General features: G+C 58.3%; 1 protein-coding gene across 1 annotated transcript in view; it reads right to left on the bottom strand.

Moving 5' to 3' along the window:
- Window positions 1-2,687: 2,687 nt before the first annotated feature.
- SSC5D (scavenger receptor cysteine rich family member with 5 domains) overlaps window positions 2,688-24,947 on the bottom strand; it is a 24,268-nt gene continuing 2,008 nt past the window's right edge. Inside the window, exons 2-11 of the mRNA XM_058279181.2 lie at window positions 24,786-24,899; window positions 24,101-24,412; window positions 21,113-21,430; window positions 19,713-19,889; window positions 18,409-18,726; window positions 16,542-17,141; window positions 16,130-16,444; window positions 15,797-15,949; window positions 9,962-10,126; window positions 2,688-4,362 (exon numbers count right to left, since the gene is read on the bottom strand). Of these exons, the coding sequence (XP_058135164.1) occupies window positions 2,786-4,362; window positions 9,962-10,126; window positions 15,797-15,949; window positions 16,130-16,444; window positions 16,542-17,141; window positions 18,409-18,726; window positions 19,713-19,889; window positions 21,113-21,430; window positions 24,101-24,412; window positions 24,786-24,899 (4,049 nt within the window). The 3' untranslated portion in view covers window positions 2,688-2,785. The remainder of the gene's footprint in view (window positions 4,363-9,961; window positions 10,127-15,796; window positions 15,950-16,129; window positions 16,445-16,541; window positions 17,142-18,408; window positions 18,727-19,712; window positions 19,890-21,112; window positions 21,431-24,100; window positions 24,413-24,785; window positions 24,900-24,947) is intronic.

The following is a 24,947-nucleotide window of genomic DNA, read 5'->3' as shown; positions in this document are numbered from 1 at the left end:
CACTGCTCACGGCCCACGCTGCGTGCCGAGCTCTGGCCTTCCGTGCACCCCTCAACCCTCGCGGACACCCCGCGGCGAGGCGGGCACCAGCCTACCCCTTTTCACAGGGGAGGAAACTGAGGCCCACAGGAAGGCAATGAACTGCCAGAGTCCCTGGGCCGGCCGGGACAGGAACGCGGCTGGTGTGACGCGAGTCGACGTGGGTGTCAGGTCCTGAGCAGGCTCACCGCGTGCTCCCAGTGACCTTGGGCACAGGACCCCCTCTGTGGGCCTCTGCCCCCTGACCTGTAAAACGGGGCTCAATAAAGGAACAGCTATCACATAACGAGGACTTCGCAAGAGCCTGGTTCCACCCTAAGCACTTGTGTGCATGTTATTTTCATCATTTAATCATCACAGCAACCCCATGAGGTTCAGACTATTATTATCCCCCTCGCATAATTGGGGAAACTCACACCATGAGGCTACGGAACCCGCTCGGGGCCACACCCAACAAGGTCTCGGACACAGAAGCTCAGGATCCAAAACCTCACCTGCTGAGCTGCCCCCCAGCAGGCGGACCTAAAGGTGAAATGACATCATGCACGCAAAGCCCTTAAAACAGAGCCTGACACACAGAAAGTGTCTGACAACTATTACTCATTTAATATTATTACGCACTCGTTCATTCAAAGACATTTATTGAGTGCGTACCATGTCAGGCTCTCTTCTAATGGCCAAGCAAGACAGAGCAACTAATAGTGAGCAAGACAGAGTCCTGCCCACATTGCTGCATCACCACCATCACCACCACCATCACCACTATCATCACCAACACCACCATCACCAATACCACCACCACCACCTCCACCACCACCATCACCAACACCACCATCATCACCAACACCACCATCACCACCACCATCACCACTATCATCACCAACACCACCATCACCACCAACACCACCATCACCAATACCACCACCACCACCTCCACCACTATCATCACCAACACCACCATCATCACCAACACCACCATCACCAATACCACCACCACCACCTCCACCACCACCACCTCCACCACCACCACCTCCACCACCACCATCACCAACACCACCATCATCACCAACACCACCATCATCACCAACACCACCATCATCACCACCACCACCATCACCAATACCACCACCTCCACCACCACCATCACCAACACCACCACCATCACCAACACCACCATCATCACCAACACCACCATCATCACCACCACCACCATCACCAATACCACCACCACCTCCACCACCACCATCACCAACACCACCATCATCACCACCACCACCATCACCAATACCACCACCACCTCCACCACCACCACCTCCACCACCACCACCTCCACCACCACCACCTCCACCACCACCATCACCAACACCACCATCATCACCAACACCACCATCATCAACACCACCATCATCACCAACACCACCATCATCACCAACACCACCATCACCACCACCATCACCACTATCATCACCAACACCACCATCACCACCAACACCACCATCACCAATACCACCACCATCACCACCATCATCACCACCATCACCACCACCATCACCAACACCACAATCACCACCATCATCACTATCATCACCAGCACATCACCACCATCAGCAGCACCATCACCAACACCACCATCACCACAACCACCACCATCACTACCATCACCACCACTACAATCATCAAGATTACCATCACGAATCTAAGCCCCCTCTTGATATAGGTATGGAGTGGACACAACCATTCCAGGGTCCACAGGATGGGGGAATAGAGAATGGATTAGAGTGGACTTACTGATATTCTATTCATGAACTATTGTGATTAGTAATCGAACGAAATGTGGCATTGGTGTGGAGAAAGTGGCCATGGTGGCTGCTGGGGGTAGGGAGTGGAAGAACTGTGATGTGGGGGTGTTTTCAGGACTTGGAGTTGTCCTGGGTGGTGCTGCAGGGACAGTTACTGGACATTGTATGTCCTCCCATGGCCCACTGGTGGGCTGTGGAAGAGTGTGGGCTATGATGTGGACCATTGACCACGAGGTGCAGTGGTGCTCAGAGATGTATTCACCAAGTGCAATGAATGTCTCATGATGATGGAGGAGGTTGTGGTTATGGGGGGAGAAGTGGGGTGAGGGGGTGGGGGTATATGAGGACCTCCTATTTTTTTTAATGTAACATTAAAAAAATAAAGCCAAAAAAAAGATTACCATCACCAATACCACCATCATCATCACCACTATCATCATCATCATCAAAGATCATGGCCACCTTCATCATCAGCACTATCATCATGATCGTTACCATCATCATCACCACCATCCTTACCACCATCACCACCACCACCATCATGATAATCATCACCATCACAACCAACGCCATCACCACCACCACCATCATGATCACCATCATCACCACCATTACCACCACCCTCATCACTACCATTATCATGATCACCATCACCTTCATCACCATCATCACCATCACTATTACTATCCTCATCACCACCATCACCTTCATCACCATTACCATCCTCACCGTCACCCCCCTCATCATCATCATCTTGCATGGTGCCTGTGGTCTTCATAAGTCAAGATTAATCTTGTGATTCTCTCTCCCCAGGGTTCCCCTAGGCCCCCAGAAACTGTCATTCACATCTTGTTTTTATTTAGCTTTTAGTTTTTTCTTTTCTTTTTTTGGTTGAGAGTGGGAAGGAGGGTCTGTTGGTCTCAAAGCCCCCAAATCTTCAAAGAAAGTCACACATCGCCCCGCAAAGGCCTCTCCTCCTCCTCTGGAGTGGTTGGCACGGGCGTGCTCGGGGCCCAGGCCACCTCTGCCAGTCTCTTTACAGTCTCACCCAGCTGCCCCAAACCCTGGGCAGCCTGCACCAGCTGGGTCAGGCCCAGCCCCAGAGCGTGGCGCTCCTGCTGGTCCTGCTCCAGGGCACGGGTCAGCTTCTGCAGCTGGGCACCCACATCCCTCACAGCGGCCACCAGCTCCACCAGGGCAGGTGGCTCACAAGCCATGACCCTTACAGGCGGTGATGGGGCCACGCAGGGGCCAAGGGGAACTGGGCTCTCACCAGCGGTTGGCCCTGGGGTGAGGCGGTCAGGGGGCAGTTGATCCAAAGTGTGGGCGAGATGGAGGTCAGGGGCCACAGTGGGGTCAGAGGTGAAGTGTGGGCTCTGGGTAGGTGGAGTGGTTTTGGGACTCTGGCTTCTGGGTGCCTTGAAGCCCTCAGTGGACAGTGGGTCCATGCCTGTGGCTGGAGAGGGCTTGGAGGGGCTAGAACCCCTGGTTGGAGAGGACTCCGGGCGCTGCATCTGGGATGTGGAGGAGTCTGGGGCTCCCGTGGAGGTCAAGTGCTGGGGCAGGCTGGGTTTGACCACTGGTGGTGGAGTGGGAGAGAGAAGCTCTGTCCCCAGCGTGGTTGGAAGGGACTTAGTAGTGATCATAGGAGCTGCAGTGGATTGGGGGTTCATTGTAGGGCAAGGGGTTGTTATGGGGAGAGAGGTGGTGGTTAGGTGGAGAGTAGTGGTGGAGAAAGGGGTCGTGGCAGGGGGAGGGGTTGTGGTGGGGCGAGGGGTCGTGATGAGGTGAGGAGTGGTGGTAGCACGAGGGGTCGTGGTGGGGCGAGGGGTCGTGGTGGGGCGAGGGGTCGTGATGAGGTGAGGAGTGGTGGTAGTGCGAGGGGTCGTGGTGGGGTGAGGGGTCGTGGTGGGGCGAGGGGTCATGGTGGGGAGAGGGGTCGTGGTGGGGTGGGGAGTTGTGGGGTGAGAGGTCGTGGCGGGGTGGGGAGCTGCGGAGGGAGGGGTCGTGGTATGGGGAGGGGTGGTGGGGCGGTGGGTCCTGGCAGGGTGAGAGGTCATGGTGAGAGGAGGGCTTCTGGAGGTGTCTGAGAATCTGGAAGGTTCTGGGATTGGGTCGGAGTACGCAGTGCTGTCCAGGTCTGGGCCTGAGTCGGTTTCCTGGGTGAGTTCTGAGGTAGGGGAAAGGCTGGTCACCTCAGCCAGTGTAGAAGGGTCAGCGGTCAGTCCTCTGGGCAGAGTGGGAGGTGGGGTGGGTGGGAGCTCGGGGGTCAGCGCTGGGGCGCCGGTGGACAAGGCAAGGTCAGAAGCTGTTAAGGTCCGGGAAGCGGGGTCCGGGGAGGCTGGCCAAGAGTCAGGAGCGTCAGGGGTCGCCGCCCCCCGGGAAGCTGAGTCGGGCATCTCAGGGCTCGGCTGGGGCGCGCCGTCGGAGGTCTGCGGTGGGGCCGGGGGCCCGGGTGAGGCGGAGGGCGCTGAGGAAGGTGCGGGGCGCGGCCGGCGCTCGGGCCACGGGCTCCTCGCGGATCCTGGAGGCGGAGGAAAGACGGACAGACTGAGGTCAGTGTGCCCCGCCCCTCGAGCCGAGACCCGCGGCTGGGCCGGCCAATGGAGAGGCGCAGAGCCTCGTGGCGTCACGCGTCGCCGGCAGACTTGCCCGGCCCTAGCGCCCCACCGCCCGCCTCCTGCGTGTCTCCAGGCGCCACCTGGCGTCCTCGGCGGCGCGGGGCTGCGGGGTGCGGGAATGTGGGGAGGGTGGCGGGGGTGGGGTGCCGGAAGGAGGGTGAGGAAGGGTGCGGGATTGTGGGGAGGGGCCGGGGAGGATGTGGTCAGCGGGAGAGGGAGGGGTAAGCCGAGGGTGCGGGAGCGTGCTGAAGGGAACTCCCATATCCGAGATAAATATTTTATGCAGTATTTTAAAATCAAAATTAATGCTCCTCCGTGCACAAAAAGTCCAAACTTGAACCAAAGAGGCTCCGCCAGGGCCAGGCTGAGGGGGAGGCATGTGAGGAGGCAAGTATTGTTTTATTTTAATTTTTGATATTTTGTTCATCATGGGTTTTTTGCATTCATTTTTATTTTTAAAAATATGGTGGGAAGCGGACTTGGCCCAGTGGTTAGGGCGTCCGTCTACCACATGGGAGGTCCGCGGTTCAAACCCCGGGCCTCCTTGACCCGTGTGGGGCTGGCCCATGCGCAGTGCTGATGCGCGCAAGGAGTGCCCTGCCACGCAGGGGTGTCCCCCGCGTAGGGGAGCCCCACGTGCAAGGAGTGCGCCCTGTAAGGAGAGCCGCCCAGCGCGAAAGAAAGCGCAGCCTGCCCAGGAATGGCGCCGCACACACGGAGAGCTGACACAGCAAGATGACGCAACAAAAAGAAACACAGATTCCCATGCCGCCGACAACAACAGAAGCAGACAAAGAAGATGCAGCAAATAGACACAGAGAACAGACAACTGGGTGGGGGGGGCAAGGAATAAAAAATATATATATGTATGGTACTGAAATGTTTACACTGCTGAGTTTTTCAGAGTCCCCTTAAATTCTGGACTCTATAGAGTAGAACACCTCACCCTAGTCCTCGCCCTCCTTGGAGGCAAACGAATTTTATCCCCCTTTTACAGATGAGGGAAGTGAGGCCAAAGGGTTAGGGCAGCTGGCCCGAGGTCCCCACACAGCTGTCGGGAGTCTAGGCGATTCCACCACGGCCCGCGGCTGGCGCCCACCCGGCCTTGCCTCGGACCGCCCCGGGGGCTCACTCCCCCACAGCCAACCTCAGCCTGCCTGGCTCTGCCTCTGGGTCGAGCAGCGCCCACCTCAGGGCCTTTGTGCCTTGCCCCCTGCCGGACGCTCTTTCTCCTGGTGTCTGGGTTGCCAGGTTTACCAAATATAAATATGAGACGCAGACACTGGAATTCCAGGTAAACAAGGAACACTTGTTTAAGGTAAGCACGTCTTCCCCAGTTCCGCGCAGAGCGTAACCCTACGGCAGGTGCGATATTTGCCGCATGCTTATACTAACAGCTATTTTTTATCTGAAATTCAAACGTATGGGAAGCAGATGCAGCTCAGAGGTTGAGCCCCTGCTTCCCATATACAAGGTCCCGGGTTCAAACCCCCGTACCGCCTAAAAACAAACAAAAGTGGGCGGCCTGTGTTTCCTCGGGCAGCCCTGACCCCTCCCTGACTCCGTTGGGGTCTCTGTCCAAACATAACTCCCCAGAAAGCCTTGCTGTGAGGCAGCATCCCTTCAGCCTCTCCTCCCCTACTCTGCTTTCCTCCACCCCACACGTCCATCTCCCCTGGAATTGATCGACAGCCCTGTTCCGCTCTGGACTGCCACTGGGCGCCCCTAGCACCGGAACACGGCCTGGCTCCGACTCGGCAGGCGCGGTATGTGATGCATAGGGGAATGAGTGGTTCAAGGAGAGCAAAGTGAAGCCCAGAGAAGCTGCATACTTTGCCCAAGGACAAACAGCACGACCGAGCAGAGCCGGGAGTTCAGCTCTCCAGACTCTGCCGGGCCGAGTCTTTCAAGGACAGCGTGGGAAATCCGGACAGAACCCACGGGCAGGGGATGTGGTTGGAAAGATGGGAAGAAGCCAAGCCAGAAGGTCTTCACGGGAGGAGTTTGGGCAGTGTCCCAGGGCAGTGGGGAGCCAGGGGAGGGACAGGGTCAGATGTGCGTGTCGGGAACATCCTTCAAGGGCCCGTGGGTGGAAAGGACTGGAGAGACTGGAGTGGGAGCTGGGGGCCCGGGAGGAAGCTGGTGAGGTTTTCCCATGGGTGGGGTGGGGCAGCACTTGGACTTGGACAGACCCTGGGGGCGGAAAGGAAGAAAAGGCTGGAACGTCGCCGGTAAAGCTAGACTGCTTAGTTACCTTCCCGGTAATACAGGGAGGACACAGATGGGGGTGCCGGGGGTCCACGCTGATGAATAATAACAACGGCCGTCATTTACCGTACTTACTAGGCCCCGTGCTCAGCCCTTTGCACGCATTATCTGTTTGAGTACAGTGAAAGGCGGGTACTGGTGTTAGCCCCATTGTCCAGAGATGGCAACCGAGGCACAGAGCTGAGTAACTGGCCCGTGTCGCTGGGGTACGAGTGGAACCTGGCGGAGGTTGCAACCAGCAGCCCAAGGGCCAGGTCCCCCAGCAAATACGTTTTCTTGGGCTGCAGGGGGTCGTTTCCTCATCGGATTCATTTAAAAACGGAGGAATTTCACAAGTCAACCTGGATTTCAGATTTCTCTTGAAAAAGTGGGAGGTCTGCCGGCGTGGGGCTCGCGCGCCCTCGTGGTTACCGTTGGCGGGTACTGCCTGGCGCAGGGGCTCCCAACCAGGGGTGATTTTGCGCCCCAGGGGACATTGGCCCCAAAACTCAGGAGACATTTTTGGTTGTCCAGTCTGAGAGGGGGCTGCTCCTGGCATCTAGTGGTAAGGGCCAGGAATGCTGCTTAATACCCTGCGACGCTGAGAACGGCCCCACGCGGGGAATTAGCCAGCCCAAAATGTCAGCGTGCCGAGGTGGAAGGACACTGGTCATGGGAGGTACCCCTTTAGAGAAAGCGTGAGCTCTCCAGTTTACCGAGTGCCCCACCCAGACCTCCTGCCTCTTGTATGTTACCTTCCCGTGAAGGCGTCTGAGTTTTAAACCCTGCCGTAGGTGAGTGCTGCTCAGTAGGACTTCCTGCAGTAGAGACGCCCTGTATCTACCCTGTCCAATATGGCACCCACGGCAAGATGTGACTACTGAGCGCCTGAAATGTGGCTAGTGTGACGGAGGAACTGAAAATTTGATATTTTTAAAAATTTTGAGGGAAGTGGATGTGGTTCAAGCCCTTGGGTGCCTGCCTACCCTATGGTTCAGTTCCGGTGCCTCCTAAAGAAGACGAGCAAAACAGCCAGCTGATGCAAGGGGCTGGCACGGCAAGTTGACGCAACGAGATAACAATGCAACAAGATGACGACACAACAAGGAAACACAATGAGAGACACAACAAGCAGGGAGCAGAGGTCGCTTAAGTGATTGGGCGCCTCCTTCCCCCATGGGAGGTCCCAGGTTTGATTCTCGGTGCCTCCTAAAGAAATGAAGATGAGCAGACGGCAAGTGCAAAACAAGGGCGAATAGATAAATAAATAAACAAAATAAACCTTTCAAAAAATGTTTGATTGATTTCATTTAAATAGTCATCTATGTTTAGTGGCTACCATATTGAACAGCACAGCTCTAGAGATTTCTACTTGTTCCTGTAGGTTGAGTTCATCACACCACTTCTCCCCAAAGTTTGTGTTTGCAGGTTTGAGAAGCAGCTAAGCAAAGGACTTAGACTCAAGCCAGGCTGTCAGAGTTTCAACTCCAGCTCCATTACTTCCTAGCTAAGTTAGGTAACTGTGGGCAAGTTATCTAACTGCCTTGAACCTCATTTTCTTCCCCATCTATAAATCATGGATGATCAACCTCCCTTGTAGAACCGTCAGAAGGATTCAGGGAAATCATTTGTGTGCAAAGCGTTTAAGGCAAAATGATAGCATGTAACAGTACTCTCAAGATCAGTAACATTATCATCATTGTCATTTATGTCTGTGACTCAATTTCTCTCATCTGCAAAACAGGCATAATTATAGCATCTACGTCATAGGGCTCATTTGGATGTTATGAGGATTAAAAGAGTAATACCTATAAGGCGCTTAAGATAGTGCTTGTCACATGGTATATTGCTCAATACATGTTAGCTGCTTTTAGTTTAGTTTTTCTTGCTCTCTAGGAATCTCAGCTTATTTAGATTTTGGAGGGAATAAGATACCTAAAGTGGCAATGGTTTTTAATTTTTTGGACCCAAGGTGCAGAGAACTAAGCTAATCACATTCTTCACCACATCATCATCAATGGTACATGCAACTCCTCTTCTGGTTATCTATTTTATTTTGTATTATTTTATTTCCTCCTCTTTACTCCACATCTCCAGCCTGTTACCCTTTCCCTTAGGCACCCTCACTCATCGAACATCTGCCCTTAAACATGTGTGTGTCCTCATAAAAAATAGAGTTGTTTTAAGTGTATACATATTTTTGTGTTTGTGATGTCAATTTCTGCAAATCACCTTTGGCTGCCAGTCTCATCCTGTTTCTGACTATTCCCCTCAATGCTATTTTGTTAACAACTCTCCACTAGGTGCTGTGTGTGCACCTAGTCCAATGTGTAGCTGTTACATAGAATTCTTTCGTGTGTATCCAACGCATGTCTCTGATCCATTCCCCTACTTTTGCACACCTAACTTGTTTCCAGTCCACTGATATCACAATATTTCAAGGAACATTCTCATATATGCGCCCCTTAACAGCCTGTGCAATAGCGTTATGGAACTATGTGTATGGGAACTAAGCATTTTACGCATGATTTTTCTGTAAACCTACAACTTTTCTAATTAAAAAAAAGAAAAGAAACAAACAAAAAAGCCCATACAAGAATTTCTCTGTAATATCTACCTAAGAGCGGGACCGTTGGGTTGTAAATTATAATCATACTTAATTTCACTAAATCCGGCTAGATTGTTTTTATTGCATAGCTATACCAGCAGCAGTCTACCCACATCCTCACCCTCACTTGATATTAACCACCTTTCAAATTCTTTACCATGCTTTTCATTGTTTTAATTTGCATTTCTGCATATACTCCTCGGTCGTTTGGACTTCCCCTTCTGAGAATGGCCAGTTCTCTTTTAAGGTTTCCTGTCATTTTATGACTGATTTGTAAGAAGAACTGTTCAACCTCAGCACTGTTGAGTTATTGGGCCCTAGTTCTTTGTTGGAGGGAGACGCCCTGTGCATTGTAGGATGTTTAACCACATCCCCGGCCTCCAACCACTAGGTGCCCAGGGGGCCTCCCCACCCACACTGTGACAACCAAAAAATGTCTTCAGACATTACCAGACGGCCCCTGTAGGCAAAATCACCCCCCGGTTGGGAGCAGTGGTCTAGATAAGAACTCCTTGTTGGTTTTAGGGCACGTCTGTGTTGGGTCTTTTTGGGGTAACAGTTAGTTCACTGCTGCGGAGTGTGGAACCTATCTCCCTGCCCCCAGCCCCATGCACCCCTTGCCTCCTTGCCATAGCCACAGGCCTCACCTGTGTCCCCGTGGGTCCTTGGAGCTGAAGAGGGATGGCCTGGGCTCCTGGTGGTGCCAGTGGTAGAAGTGCGTCCAGGTGTGCCTGTGACGGGGGTCCCCTTGTCCAAGTCCCCTCCTAAAGGTGTGTCCCACGTCCAGGAAAGCTTGTCACTATCCTTGTCACCTTGAGAGAGGTGGGGAGGAGGCGTGAGTTTTCAGTTCCCACCCGGCTGAGGCTTCGTCCTCTCCACTGGTCCACCTTGATGACTCAGGGGGACCTCCAGGCTACTACAACAGAATCCGTGACTCAGCTTAAAATTAAGGACCGGGAGGCGGCTGTGGCTCAGTCAGCTGGGCTCCCATCTACCAATGGGAGGCCCTGGGTTCGCGTCCTGGGGCCTCCTTGTGAAGGCAGGCTCCCCAGGCACACTGTGGATAGTTGCCCACCCAGGTGCTGCGGAGAGCCGACTCAGCAAGGTGACACAACGCGAAAACACAGAAGAGCGCACAGCGAATGGACACAGAGAGCAGGCAGCAAGCAAGCCACGGGGGGGGGGGGTAAATAAATAAAAATAAATACAGACACAGAAAACCGCACAGCAAATGGACACAGAAAGCAGACAGCACGCAAAAAAAAAAAAAAAAAAAAAAATCCACATGGGGGAGACATAAAATTAAAAAAAAAAAAATTAAGGATATTTGTTATGGCAATTTCCTGAAGCCTCTGCCCCGTCCATTCTTTTTGTTTTTCCCAGTAGAAACAACAACACAAAAACACAATATCTTTTTTAATAAACTATCTGAAACACTTCTATCATACTATTTTCCCTTCTTTTGAGGGCTGAATATTCTTGGATAATCTCTATATGACAACAATTTTATATAGACTATAAATATAAAACATATATATTTAAATATCACTTCATAGAGAGAGAATAGAAAGATAATTCAGCCTTCCTCCTTGGTTGATCCAGAAATGTTTTTAACAAGAGCTTTATGGAGATATAACTCACTCACGTACCAGTCACCTCCTGAAAGTGCACACTTGGTGGTTTTTAGTATATTCACAGAGCTGTGCCACCACCATCACCACCAAACTTAAGAACACTTCCATCCCCTGCTCATTCTTGCACACTGGAAGCGTTGCACCAGCTTCCTCTGTGACCTTGATCCCCTTTCCCCACTGCTTTCCTGACCTCTCAGTGATTTCCTTACCCGGGCCCCCCAGGTCTCTCTGCGCCCACTCTTGCCTCCATTCCCCGGGCGGCACCATGAGTGATGTTTTAAAATGCCCGTGCAATCACGTCCTTCTAGCTTAACACGCGCCACGGGCTTCTCGCTGCATGTGGAGCAAAACCCAGAACTCTCATCTCACTTCCTACTGCCTTCCCTGTTGCCCATGCCACTCCAGCCACGCTGGCCTCCTTGCTGGTCCCCCCAGGGCCAACCTCAGGGCCCTGGCACATGCCGTTCCTCTGCCTGGACCACGCGAGCCAGTTGCCTGCATGGCTTTCTCCTTCACCTCCTTGAGGTCTTCTTGTAAATGTCTTGGCCACCCTATTTTAAATTCATCCCTCAGCTCCCCCCCGTCCTGTGCACTGTCCATCGCTATTTTCCCAGGGATCAGTACACAATATCTGACCCACTGGAGGTGATAATGTGAACGGAGGCTGCATCTCCAAATTCCATCACCCAGGAAGCCTCCAGAAATAGGATGACTGTTAGATTATCGTCACATATAAATTACTGAATGACTACTAAGGAATTGCTTTCATGAATCAGAAAATAAAAATCGAAATCCCATACACCTCCAGCTTCATCTCCTGCACCCCTCTTTAGACTTATACTGTTCATTTATCCACTTAGTCAACAAATAGGTAAAAAGCGTTCAGTGAGTCACAAGCACTGTCCTAGAACTGGGAATACAAGTCAGAGATCCTGGGGAAAGCAGAATCACGGCCGCCAAAGAGCCCTCGCCTAAACCCAGAACCTGCAAGAGTGTCTCTTCACACAACAGAAAGGACTTTGAAGATGTGATTAAGAGTGTGGGGAGGCGGCGGACTTGGCCCAGTGGTTAGGGCGTCCGTCTACCACATGGGAGGTCCGTGGTTCAAACCCTGGACCTCCTCGACCCGTGTGGAGCTGGCCCATGTGCAATGCTGATGCGCGCAAGGAGTGCTGTGCCATGCAGGGGTGTCCCCCGCGTAGGGGAGCCCCACGCGCAAGGAGTGCACCCCGTAAGGAGAGCCGCCCAGTGCGAAAGAAAGTGCAGCCTGCCCAGGAATGGCGCCGCCCACATTTCCCGTGCTGCTGACGACAACAGAAGCGGACAAAGAAACAAGACGCAGCAAATAGACACAGAGAACAGATGGGGGGGGGGGGGGGAATTAAATAAATAAATAAATAAATCTTTAAAAAAAAAAAAAAAAAAAAAAAGAGTGTGGGGAAGCGGTTGTGGCTCACCTAATAGAGCGTCCGCTTACCATATGGGAGCATCCAGGGTTTGATATCCAGGGCCCCCTGACCGGTGTGGAGCTGGCCCACGCACAGCGCTGCTGCATGCAAGGAGTGCTGTGCCACTCAGGGTAGCCCACGTGTATGAATGCGTCCCACAAGGAGAGCTGCCCCCCGCGATAAAAGAGCTTTGAAGGAGGAGGAAGGGGCCCAGGTGGGGAAGGCAAGTGACCTCTAGAAGCTGGAAAGGTCAAGGAAGCAGATTCCCGTCTAGAATCTAGAAAGGAAACGCAGCCCTTCCAGCACCTGGTTTTTCTCTCAGTGAAACCCATGTCAGATTCTGACCTCTAAAGGTTTTATGCAGCTGATTTTGTGATAATTTGTTATGGCAGTTTAGAAACTGACACCGAGGGTTTATAGAACTAAAAGTCTCCGCAGAGTAGACTGACAAAACTCTACACCGCTGATGGAAATTTCCCACTGCTTGACATCTACTTCTCTGTGAATTCCCTTCCTCCTGGTGCCTGCCTGGGAACATAATACCACTTCCTCTGTGAAGCTCTCCCAGACTGCTTTAGTATAAATAATCGCGCCTTTCCCTGGGAACCTGCAGCCTGTTGTTCATTTTCGGCAAATATTTATTTACGATGTTTCGCAGTTTAAAACGGTTTCACGCACATTTTGCTCACTGGTTTGGAACCTGACGTACCCAGCTATTTCTAATCTCAGTGGAGCCACGGTTGGGACCCAAAGAGTCTGATTCCAGGGCTCACAGCTGCCACTCATTCGGTATAGATCTGTCCGATCTTATCCAATGTGCAAAATGTGTGCGAAGCCGTTTAAATGGGATGCCAGTGGCTCCCGCTGGGCCGGTTTTCTTTCCTCCATCCCAAACGTAGGTGCTACAAGCACGCTGCACACAAAGGGCTCACCACGTGTCTAGCCTGGTTGGGGGCAGCGGGGGGAATCTCGACCTTCCCAACAACTCGGGAGCCCTCACAGCTCGGAGGAAGAAGCAGGCCCGAGGGGCAGGGTCTCGTCTCAGGCTCGTCCTGCTAGCGAGCCTCCCCCTCTCCCCTCCCCGGGCCCCACCCCAGGCGCCTCCCTGCTGTTCCTAGCACAAGGCTGTACGTGGCTGTCTGGGGTTGCCTCGCGCAGTCGGTAATTGCACATTCATCTGGGCCTGGTTTTCTGTCCCCCAGCCCCGCCCCCGCCCCCGCCCCCGCCAGGGTCTCCCCAAGGGCAGGGACCAGCTGCCCGGCGCCAAGCGGTGGGAGGCAGCCCCGGGAGGCAAAGGGGCCGGAAGCCTGCACAGACTCTGGAAGCCGCAGAGGACGAGCCCTAACTCACGACCTGAGACGCCCCTGAAGTCGCGGCGCCGCCAAGGGCTGCACCTTCCCGCCCCTCCTCCCTCACCCGGCTCAGTCCCCTCCGGCGGGCGCCGAGCCAGCTGGCCAATCAGGAGGCGCAGCGCGCCTGCGGCGTCACAGGGAGCGAGGCAGATTAGCGCCAAACTCGCTTCTCCGCCCCGCCCCTCGCCTCGCGACGTCCACCTCGGCCCCGGGCGGAGCGGCGTGCGCATGCGTGCTGAGCGCCAGAAAAAGGCGGGAAAGAGCGCGAGGGGCCAGGCAGGCAGAGGAGTGAGAGGTAGACAGAGAGAAACCCCGACAGGCAGAGACCCGAGAAAGGAGAGGCAGAGAGAAACGCAGGGTGAAACAGAAGGAGACTGTGAGGAATGCAGACAGTGGGTGCAGAAATGGCGGCGTCTGGAGGAGTAAAAGCCGGTGAGGGAGACAAGCTGAGGAGGACAGGCGGGAGGAGTGAGAAAGGGTGGCGAGACTCAGCAGGAGAGGGAAAGGGAGAGACCAGGGGACGAGAGAGGAACAGAAACAGCACAGGAGGGAAATACAAGCGAGCCACAGTGAGAAAAGTGAGGAGAGAGCCCGCGAGAGACGGGAAAGGAGAATGGAAAGATACGGACCCGGAGAGAAGGAGGGCGAGACACGGTGAGGGAAAGGAAACTGCAGGAGGAACGACCCAGGAAAAGCAGCCTGAGAGGCTGACGGTGAGAGAAAAAAGACAGGAAGGAAAAAGACGGATAGGTCAGCTGTGAGAAATGGAGGGAGAAATAGAAATGAGAGTGGAGAATCGACAATGAATGAAAAACAGAAAGATGGAGAGAAAATGAGATAAAAGAAGCTGACTTGGAAAAAGTGAGAGACAGCAAGTGTGAAAAGAAAGAGGAGAAAAGAGAAAGAGAAACTGGCTGTCACAAGCAGACAATTGGGAGAAAATGTAGAAAAAGTGAGCAAAAGAATGCAAGAGGTGGCGGACTTGGCCCAGTGGTTAGGGCATCCGTCTACTACATGGCAAGTCCACGGTTCAAACCCCGGGCCTCCTTGACCCGTGTGGAGCTGGCCCATGCGCAGTGCTGATGCGCGCAAGGAGTGCCGTGCCACGCAGGGGTGGTGGAGCCCCATGCACAAGGAGTGCGCCCCATAAGGAGAGCCGCCCAGTGCGAAAGAAGGTGCAGCCTGCCCAGGAATGGCGCCGCACACACGGAGAGCTGACGCAGCAAGGTGACGCAACAAAAAGAAACACAGATTCTCGTGCTGCTGACAACAACAGAAGTGGACAAAGAAGACGCAGCAGATAGACACAGAGAACAGACAACCGGGGTGGGGGGGACATAAATAAATCTTTAAAAAAAAAAAAGAGTGTAAGAAAAGAGTAGCAGAGATGTGGCCAGACAGACGGTGAGCAGTGAGACTGAGATGGACACAGAAGAGAGACACACCAGAAGACAGAGCCCCGGAATCGGCGAGAGAGTGTGCTGTGCCAGTAACGTCGGGGCCGAGGCAGCCCGAGGCCTCTGGCAGGACGCAGAGGTGGAGGCAGACAGACCGTAGAGTGAGGAGGAGCTGCTGGCCGGACGTTGGCCCTGCTGGCCAGAGCGAAGGGACGGGGCGGGGGAGAAGCCGCCATCCTGGGGGGGTTGTGCCTGGGCCCTAGCCTGGCCCTGACCAGAGCGGACGCCGTGAGGATGAGCAGCTTCCACGGGCTTTAGGAGAGTTGGGATGCAGGTGTACAGGCCCTGTGCGGCTGTAGGATGGCCAATTCTGGAGGCCCCAGTAGATTTTCCTAAGGACTGTGGGCTCGGGATTTTCTCGAGCCTCGTTCAATGGCTTAGAAATCCAGGTTAGGCTGCTCCTCCAAGGCCTGGGGGACACCGTGATGGTGTGGCCAAGGAGGGAACGTTTTTAAGGTGTCTGGAGCCCAGGAAACCCTGCCTGGGGGCTCTGGACATCTGAAGGCCAGCTCCTTCAGAAGGGTCTCCCCTGCAGGGAGACAAATGGGGGTTTATGGGCCACCTCACCCCTAGCCCAGGCGTGCCTCTCACCTGTGTCTGGAAGGTGCCTTGCAGTTGGGGGGTGGGTCCTCGGGCTTCTAGTGGTGCGTCCCGGTACCCCTGTTGCCTTGGTCCCCTTGGCCAGGTCTTCCCCCGAGGTGGGGTCCCAGGTCCAGGGGGGATAGTCATCAGCATCTGTGTAACCTTTGGAGAAATGGGGGACAGAGTCGACTCCTGTCCCCCGTGACAGCAGTCCTCGCTGCTGCTGCTCCTCTCGGGTCTCCCGGGGCGACTCTGCCCCCCGGCCCAGACCCACCCCCCACACCCAGCTCTCGTTAGATCGCGCCATGGTGCGGTCACCTGGCCGCCCCCCATCCCAGGTACCAGTGCAGGTGAGCCCCACGTCCTCTTCATGGTCACAGTTATGCTTGCCCCACGGCCCCGCGGGGCAGTCGCTCAGCGAGGCCTCGCCGCCCTTGCAGGCCAGGTCATCCAACCAGATGGGGCCAGTCCCGGGGCCGTAGTGCGTCTTGCCCACACGGGGCCGGACCTTTCCGCAGCCCAGTTCCCAGCAGGCCACCGTGGCGTCCCGCAGGTCCCAGTTGTCATCGCACACGGTCCCCCAGCGTCCCGCATGCCACACCTCCAGTCGGCCGGCACACCGGTTGGGCCCGTCCGCCAGTCGAACCCGGAAGGGGCCTGCTGGGAGGAGGCCCTGGGGTCAGGAAGGGTCGGCAGGGGTCAGCCTCCCCTCTGCCTTCACCCCCCACTCGCTTCGTGGCCCCTCCACTCTCACCTGATTCCCCAGTCATGGCACCAGTGGGGGAGGGGGCTGAGTCTCTGGATGGCCCCGAAGACCCCCCTGCAGGGATCTTGGTGCCTGGCTCCAGGGAGGCCTGAGGGATCCGTGTTCTGGTGGCTTCGGAGGTCGCTTCTTGGCTGGCCTCGGTGGTCAGCGTGGCCGAGGTCTTTTCTCGAGGGGCCTGAGGGGTGGGCGTTGCAGGGGTGCGTGAGGTCAGTCTGTGGGGGTCTTCAGTGGTGAGCCTTGTGGTGAACTCAGAGGTCGGTCTTCGGGGGGCTTCAGTGGTCAGGGTTGTGGTTGTTGAGGAGGTAAATCCTGGGGGCCTCTGGGGGCCTGGGCCCCTGGAGAATTTAGTGGTCGGCATCACAGGGGGTTGAGGGGTTGGTCTCTTTGTATGTTTTGTCACCCACTTCTTGGTGCTCTTGGGTATCTTCCCTGGAGCCTTGGTGGTGGTTTTCGCAGGGACACTGGGGGTCAGCCTTGCAGGAGGCTTGGTGGCCAGCTCTCCCGGGAGCCAGGCATCCCGATCGCTGCCCAGGCCGGGGATCCAGCTCCAGCTGAATGGATCTGGGATGGAGTCCAGGCCAGGGCTCCCTGGACGGTGGGAGGGGAAGAGAGAAGACGGGATCACTGTCACCACAGCCATGTTACCCCAGGGGGTCTGGGCAGGCCCCTCCTTCGCAGTGCCCTCTCTCCCATCACCAAGTTCCCACTCATTCATTGCACAGATATTTTTCGAGCACCTTCTATGCACCAGGCACTGCTAGACCCTGGGGACACTGGCGAACCAGCCTAGACACCATCCCCTGGCCTCCTTGCACTTACCATCTAGATGTGACTTGCCCCCTTGCCTCCCTCACACCATCCCCTCCTCCCCACCAGACGCTGCCTGTACCTTCTGACCAGTATCCCTACTTCCTGTCTTCACCACCCGCCTGAGTGACCTTTCGAGTACCCGGATCTGACAGGTCATTTCCTGGCTTAACATCCTTTGTGGTCCTCACAAAGAAGAAGAGGGGGAGGCTTCGCTTCAAGCAGAGCTGACGACTCCATCCCCTGCGTCACCACTATACAGCTCACATACTTCCGATTAGCACGTGTGTGTGGCAGGGGTTAACCTTGACCCCTGGAGGGGCTGGAGACTAAGGTCAGCCACATGGGCAGTCAGCCACGTCTACGGGACCACCTCCTGGAAGAAACTCTGGACAGCCATGTTCAGAGCGCTCTGGCCGGCAGGACACTGTGCTGTCGGCACACACTGTGGAAGGAGCAAGCACTGCCCGCACCACTGCATGGGAAGAGGACATCGGCAGCTCGAGCCCGTCTCCCCTGCGCCTCTTCCCCCGGCTGATCTTCACCGGCGTCCCTTCGCTGTAAGAATCCATAACCGCAAGTAGGAAGCCGAGGGTGACACTGAGGACCTCCTGGGGTTTGCATTTCTTTCTTCTCACATTCGTTGTATTCTGAGGCCTCAGCACTTCACAACAGGCCTCAACAAATGTTGGTGGATGAACAAAGACACAAACCCATTGTGCGTTTGTTTTCACTGGCCCTCACTTGGATTCTCTTCATCTCCCAATGTCCCTCCATCTGCTTCCTGTATCTTAGCGGATAAAGCTCCCTTCTTTGTGGCACACTTTCTTGATTCCTAAGGAGGAGACTCGCTGCCTACTCGGGTGACCTTTGGCAAGTTACTGAACCTCTCTGTGCCTTAGCTTCTTCATCAGTAAAATGGGCATAACAACCATGAACCTACACTCGTGAGGTTCCAGTGCAGCCGCGTGTGTGCGACCACCTGGCAGAGTCGCCCGCTCCCCATCAGGTCCCGCCCAGGGTCCGTGGGTGGGCAGGGCCTCCTCACCTGTGCAGGCGACTCCCACATCCTCATTGTGGGCGCAGTTGTGCTTCCCCCAGGGGGCAGCGGGGCAGTCGGAGAGCGACGCCTCGGTCCCCACGCAGCCCACGTCGTCCAGCCAGATGGGGCCAGCACCCCAGCCAAAGCGGCCGGCGGCAGGGTCCGGCCGCCGAGGCCCCCCGCAGCCCAGCTCCCGACAGACCACGGCCGAGTCCCGCGGGTCCCAGCTGTCGTCACACACCGTCCCCCAGCGCCCATCGTGCCACACCTCCAGCCGGCCGGAGCACCGGCTGGGCCCAGCCACGAGGCGCAAGTGGGGGGACCCTGTGACAGAAGAGACCCGAAGAATAAGAAAATCAGCCAAGTGCTGGCAGGTGGGGGGACGGGGAGCGAGCGCTCAGCAGGGACGGAGCTTCTGCTCGTGACAATGTTTTGGAACTAAATAGCAATGATGGTTATGTAACACAGCAAATGTAATTAAGGCCACTGAATTGCATGCTTAAAAATAGCGAAAAGGGCAAATTTTGTGGTATGTGTAATTACTGCCGTAACCTTTTTGAAGGGGGCTCTGAGATACATTGCCTGCCCTCGGTTCCTGGCTTTTCAGGAACCGATCCCCATTCTATAAATGGGGGCGCCCCCATTTATAGAATGGGAATCAGGCGACACCTATCGCACAAGTGGTTGCAAGGATCACCTGAATTAGGACACGCAAGTCACTTGGAGCGCATCAGTCACACAGCGAATGCGCAGCAAGTGTAAGCGCTCCCTGTGGTTCGGAAAACGGAGAGAGAAGCCTCCGATAACGTAACCGCAGTGGCGACAGTCCTCACCTTTGCTCTAACTGAGCGGTCAGCCGGGGTTGATCTAGTCCCTTCCATGCTTGCGGGAAGGAGGGAAAGCGGGAACCACGACCCCCCTTTTATAAAGAACCAGAGGCTCGGAAAACCAAAGGGGCCCTGCGACGGCCCCCGTGGCCACAAAGGGTGACTCGGGAAGCTGGAAGCCCGATAGAGTGGATGCGCAGCCCTCACCCTTTCTCCTGTGCACCTGGCTACCCGACTCGCGGGGCACAATGAACACGCGGGGCCCCCTGTTCAAAGAGGACTCGGGATTTCAAGACCGCAGCACCTGAAACCACGCCCTGGCCCCGCGGAGCGCGAGGCCCTGTGCTCCTCTCCTCCGCCCCTCTCTTTAAAGGCAGGAGGGTCCCTGGCCAGACAGTGAACAGAGACGAGGGAAACTGGGGGCTGGGGCTGGGGGAGCAGAAGCAGGGACCCCGGGTCCTGAGGGAGCAGCAGGAGCCTCACCAGCTTCCGGCCCCAGCTCCAGACGGGCGGTGGGAGAGCCTGGAGGAGGCGAACTGCCGGCCGTCTGCGGGCGCGGGGTCACGGCGGTGGGCGCAGGCCTGGAGGCCACCTCCGTGGGGCTTGAGCTGTTGCCACCCACTGCTGGGGCCGTGGGAGGGACGTAGCCGAGGGGCATGCCTGGGGAGGGGGGGTGATCAGCACCCCCTGCTGCACCCCTCACTTCCCAGCCCAGAGCCAGCCCCCTGCCCAGCCGCCTGCCTTGCGCTCTTAAGCCCCCGCCCCAGACATGGCCCAAGACTTGGACCACCTGGGGAAAGGAGAAAAGGAGGAGAAATAGTGGAGTCAGAATGGGGGAGAAAAGCAGGGCTAGGGAGGGAGGCGGGGCCAAAGAGCAGCCCCCTAAGTCCATGTCCACCCGGAGCCTGCAGGCGGGACCTTGTCTGAAAACAGGGTCTTTGCAGGTGGAGTCAAGGTCAGATGTGGGAAAGCGGATGTGGCTCAATGGATAGAGCATCCGCCTACCACATGGGAGGACCGAGGTTCAAACCCAGGGCCTCCTGGCTGTGTAGTGAGCTGGCCCATGGGCAGTGCTGATGCGCACAAGGAGTGCCGTGCCACGCAGGGGTGTCCCCACGTAGGGGGGAGTGCGCCCCATAAGGAGAGCCACCCAGTGAGAAAGAAAGCACAGCCTGCCCAGGAGTAGCACCGCACACACGGAGAGCTGACGCAGCAAGATGACGCAACAAGAAGAGACACAGATTCCCAGTGCCACTGACAAGAATACAAGTGGACACAGAAGAACACACAGTGAATGGACACAGAGAACAGACAACTGGTGGGTGGGGGAGAAATAAATAAAAATAAGTCTTTAAAAAAAAAGTTCAGATGCGGTTCTGTGGAGCAGGCAGGGCCCTGGGCCAGTGACTGGCATCCTTATATGAAGAGGGACATTGGACAGAAGGGCACCACGGATGGCCGGCCACCGCCCCGGACTGGAGGAGGCAGGGCAGGGATCCCCAGAGCCCTGGGGGTGAGCGCTGCCCGCCGACACCTTGATTTCGGACCCAGGGCCTTGAGATCTGCCCAGGAGATCACACATTTTGCTGTTGGGAGCTGCCCAGTTTGTGGCCATTGGTCCCGTCAGCACAGTTGGCCTTTGGGGCTGGGCGGTTCTTTGCTGTGGGTGTTGTTCAGGGTGGGCGTGGGGGGGGTCACGCTTTGTGGCGCGGTGTCCCTGGGCTCTGTCCCCTTGTTGTGGGGGATGGGGGTGCAGGAGCGTCTCACGGAGGAGGAGGAGGAGGTGGGAGAAGTGGGAGCTGTGATGGGGGCGAGGGGGAGAACAGCCGCAGTCCTGCCCCTCCCAGCCTCCCAACCCCCCCCCCCAGCCCCCGGCCCCTCACCGTCACACACGGCCCCCGCATCCTCACGGTGATGACAGTCGTGCTGGCCCCAGGGCCGCGACGGACACAGCCTCAACGCCGTCTCGTTTCCCCGACAGCGAAGGTCATCCAGGAGGATGGGGCCGGCCCCCTCCCCGAAGAAGGCCCCTCCGGGGGCGGCCAGTGCCCCCCCGCAGCCCAGCTCCCGGCAGGCCACGGCCGCGTCGCGCAGGTCCCAGGCGTCGTCGCACACCGAGCCCCAGCGCCCTGCGTGCCACACCTCCAGCCGGCCCGCGCACCCGTGGGGGCCGTCGGCCAGGCGCAGCCGGGGGGCCGGGCCTGGGGGCACAGGGGTGCAGGGCAGAGGGGAGAGAGACAGAAGACGCAGGTGGGTGAGCCGGGCCCCGTGGCAGCATGACGCTGGGGCAGGGACACTATGTCCTGAGTGGACAGTTCGGGAAGTGGCGTGGCAGGATTCCAGCTCCAGCCAACCTCCCCTGGCCCCTGCACCCCCATGTCACTGCACCCCATGTCGCTGCACTCCATGCCCCTGCACCCTCATGTCACTGCACCCCATGTCACTGCACCCCATGCCCCTGCACCCTCATGTCACTGCACCACATGCCCCTGCACCCCACATGACTGCACCCCCATGCCCCTGGAACCCCATGTTTCTGCACCCCTCGTCACTGCACCCCACACCCCTACACCCCCACATCGCTGCATTCCCATGCCCCTGCACCCCCACATTGCTGCACCCCCATGCCCCTGCACGTTGCTGCACCCCACACCCTTACACCCCCACGTTGCTGCACCCAACGCCCCTGCACCCCCATATTGCTGCACCCCCATGCCCCTGCACCCCCACGTTGCTGCACCCCACACCCCTGCACCCCCACATTGCTGCAGCCAACGCCCCTGCACCCCCACATTGCTGCACCCCCATGTTGCTGCACCCCATGCCCCTGCACCGCATGCCCTGCATCCCCACGCCCCTGCACCCCATGCACACCCCCACATCGCTGCACCCCACGCCTCTGCTCCCCCACGTCCCGCCCCTAGCTCCGGCCTGATTTTCTGTATCTGACCCTCCATCCACCTCCCAGGCCCGGCTCATCATCTGGAACCCCATCCCCTCCCGGCCCCCTGCCCCCCCCATCCAATAAAAAGCAGGGACTCTCAACCCCGCCGTTGACATTTGGGGCGGGGTCCTGCTTTTGCGGGGGGCCGCCCTGTGCATTGCTGATGTTGAGTAGCGTCCCTGGACACGGTCCACCTGCAGCTCCCCCCGGGATGTCTCCAGGTATTGCCAGACGTCCTGGCGGGGGAGGGATGCGCCCCCCAAGGAGGCCACCAGCCAACAACCCCTGGCGGTTTTAGGGTTTAGGTTTCTGGGGAGCGTGGGGCCCATCTCGACCCACAACACACGCGGGCAAAGCCCAGAGGAAGGCGCACAGGTGGGGGTGCAGCCTGCACTGGCCTCTCCCTCAGCCCCCCTCAGCAGGATCAGAGAAGGCGAGACCCAGGTCCTCCTGGGGCCTGGACAACCCCCCCCCCCTCTCACCTCCGGGACGTCCCGCGCCCCATCGGAGCCTCGGCTGGCTTTCTGTGCTGCGCACCAAGCGCCCTCAGCCGGCCCCCAGCCCCTTCCTGTGCCCTGTCTCCTCGGCTGTCCATCCTGGTCTCTGTCCCACACCCCCCACGCCTGGGGCCCCCAGGGCGGCCTTTCAGATGCGTCTGTGGGGGCGCAGGGCTGGGGCTTACGGGTCGCAGGACCGTGGGTAAGTTACTTTTCCTGGGTGAGCCTCAGTTTCCACACCTGACAGAGTAAGGGCGTCCCCCCCCCGCCCGGCGCGAGCTGCTGAGGGGGTCAGCTAACACGGAAGAGCACCGGACTCGGCAGCTCAGCGCCCAGCAGGGCCCCACAGAGTGGCCAGCCAGGTCGGCCGGAAGATGCCGACCCCTGGGGAAGCAAGCCTTCCTGCCTGGAACCCCCCAAGCCAGTGAATTCCTGTTGTTAAGTCAACCCTGCCTGTGGTGTTTGCTTTAGCGAGGGCTGAAACAGTGCTTAACGAACTTTTGCTGGAGGGGGAGGGGGAGGGGGGGAGGGAGGGGGAAGGAGGGGAGAGAGGGGGAGGGAGGAGGGAGAAGGGAGGGAGGGGAGGAGGAGAGAGGAGGGGAGGGGAGGGAGGGGGAGAAAGGAGAGGGAGGGGGAGAAAGGAGAGGGAGGGGGAGGAGTGGAGGGAGATGGGAGGGGGAGGGAGGGGGAGGGAGAGGAGAGGAGGGGAGTGGGAGGGGAGGGGAGGGGACGGGGAGGGAGGGAGAGGGGGAGAGGAAAGGGAGAAGGGAGGGAGGGGGGAGGGGAAGGAGGAGGGAGGGGGAGGGAGGGAGGGGAGGAGAGGAGGGGAGTGGGAGGAGGAAGGAGGGGAGGGAAGGGGAGGGAGACGGGAGGAGGGGGGGAGGGGGAGGGAGAGGGGGGGAGCCCAGTGCCCTGGACCCACGGAGGGAGGACGGCTGGCAGACACGAGACCGGTGTTGGGGCAGGTCAGGACTGGAGGCTCCGCGCTGACGCCCCCCACCCCAGAGGGCGCAGGGGAGCAGAAGCTGGTGGCGAGGGGAGGGGCCTCCAGGAGCCCCCCCCCCCCCCCCCCCCCGCGCGGGGCCCGGGGCTGCCTCAGGAGGGTCCCGGACCCGTGGCGGAGGCTCTGGGGGGGCAGCCCGTCCAGGCGGCGGAGGGCGGGCCGGCCGCGGACCCCAGGCCTGTGCCCGCAGCACTCCGCTCGGGGCCGAGTCCCAGCCCGTGCTGGGCGCGCGGTGCGCCCTTGACCGCCGCGGTGGTCAGCGGAGGGGACACGCCGCCGGCCTGCCGGCGACCCGCTCCCTCCGCACCGTCGGGAAGCCGCAGGGAGTCCCCAGGCCCCCGGCACGGCGGGCTGCGGCCGGCCCCAGGGGGCGCTCCTGGGGGGCGGGCAGCGGCGGGGTCCTGGCCGGCCCGGGCGCGGGACCCACCTGCGCAGACCAGCCCGCCCGCGTCCTCGCTGTGGTCGCAGTTGCTCCGGCCCCAGGGGCTGCGCGGACAGTCCCGCAGGGCCTGCTCGCCGCCGCCGCACCCCACGTCGTCCATCCACACGGGCCCCGAGCCCGCGCCGAACCGGGCGCCCCCCGGCGCGGCCAGCGCCCCCCCGCAGCCCAGCTCGCGGCAGGCCACGGCCGCGTCGCGCAGGTCCCAGCCGTCGTCGCACACCGAGCCCCAGCGCCCCGCGTGCCACACCTCCAGCCGGCCCGCGCACGCGTGGGGGCCCGAGACCAGGCGCAGCCGTCCTGCGGGGGGATGGGCCTCGTCTGAGCACCGCGCGGGATACGCGGGTTCAAGCCCTTCGCTGTCGCCTGGGGAAACTGAGGCCAGAGGCAGCAGCGGCTTGCCCGGGGCAGAAGGGGCTTCCCATTGAGGAGACGAGGGGGGGGGGGCGGGGCAGGACGCCTGGGTCCCCGGGGGGTGAGATGCAGGGAGTGGCGTGCCCGGGCCTGGGGGATGGGGCAAAGGGCGGGAGGGCACGCGGGCGGCCTGGTTCTGAGCCCCCGAGGGCACGCCAGCGCTGGGGACTTTCCGGGGAGACAGCCGAGGGCGCCCTGTCCCGCCACGGGGCCTTGAGCTGGGCCTAAGGTGGGGCGGGGGGCGCTGCAGGGAACTCACCGTGGCGGGGGGCACCTGTCACCAGCGAAGGCGCCCGCGTGGACTTGGCCTGCTTGGGGGGCCGGGGGCCCTTCTTCCGCGAGCCATTCTGGGGCCCTCCGCCCGGCCGGGGGGCTGGGGGAGGAGGCAGTGTGGGCTAGGGCCCGGGGCCTTCCTTCCTAC

Source organism: Dasypus novemcinctus, chromosome 18 (assembly GCF_030445035.2).
Source record: "Dasypus novemcinctus isolate mDasNov1 chromosome 18, mDasNov1.1.hap2, whole genome shotgun sequence".
Lineage (NCBI taxonomy): Eukaryota > Metazoa > Chordata > Mammalia > Cingulata > Dasypodidae > Dasypus > Dasypus novemcinctus.
This window is presented reverse-complemented; position numbering and strand designations above follow the sequence as displayed.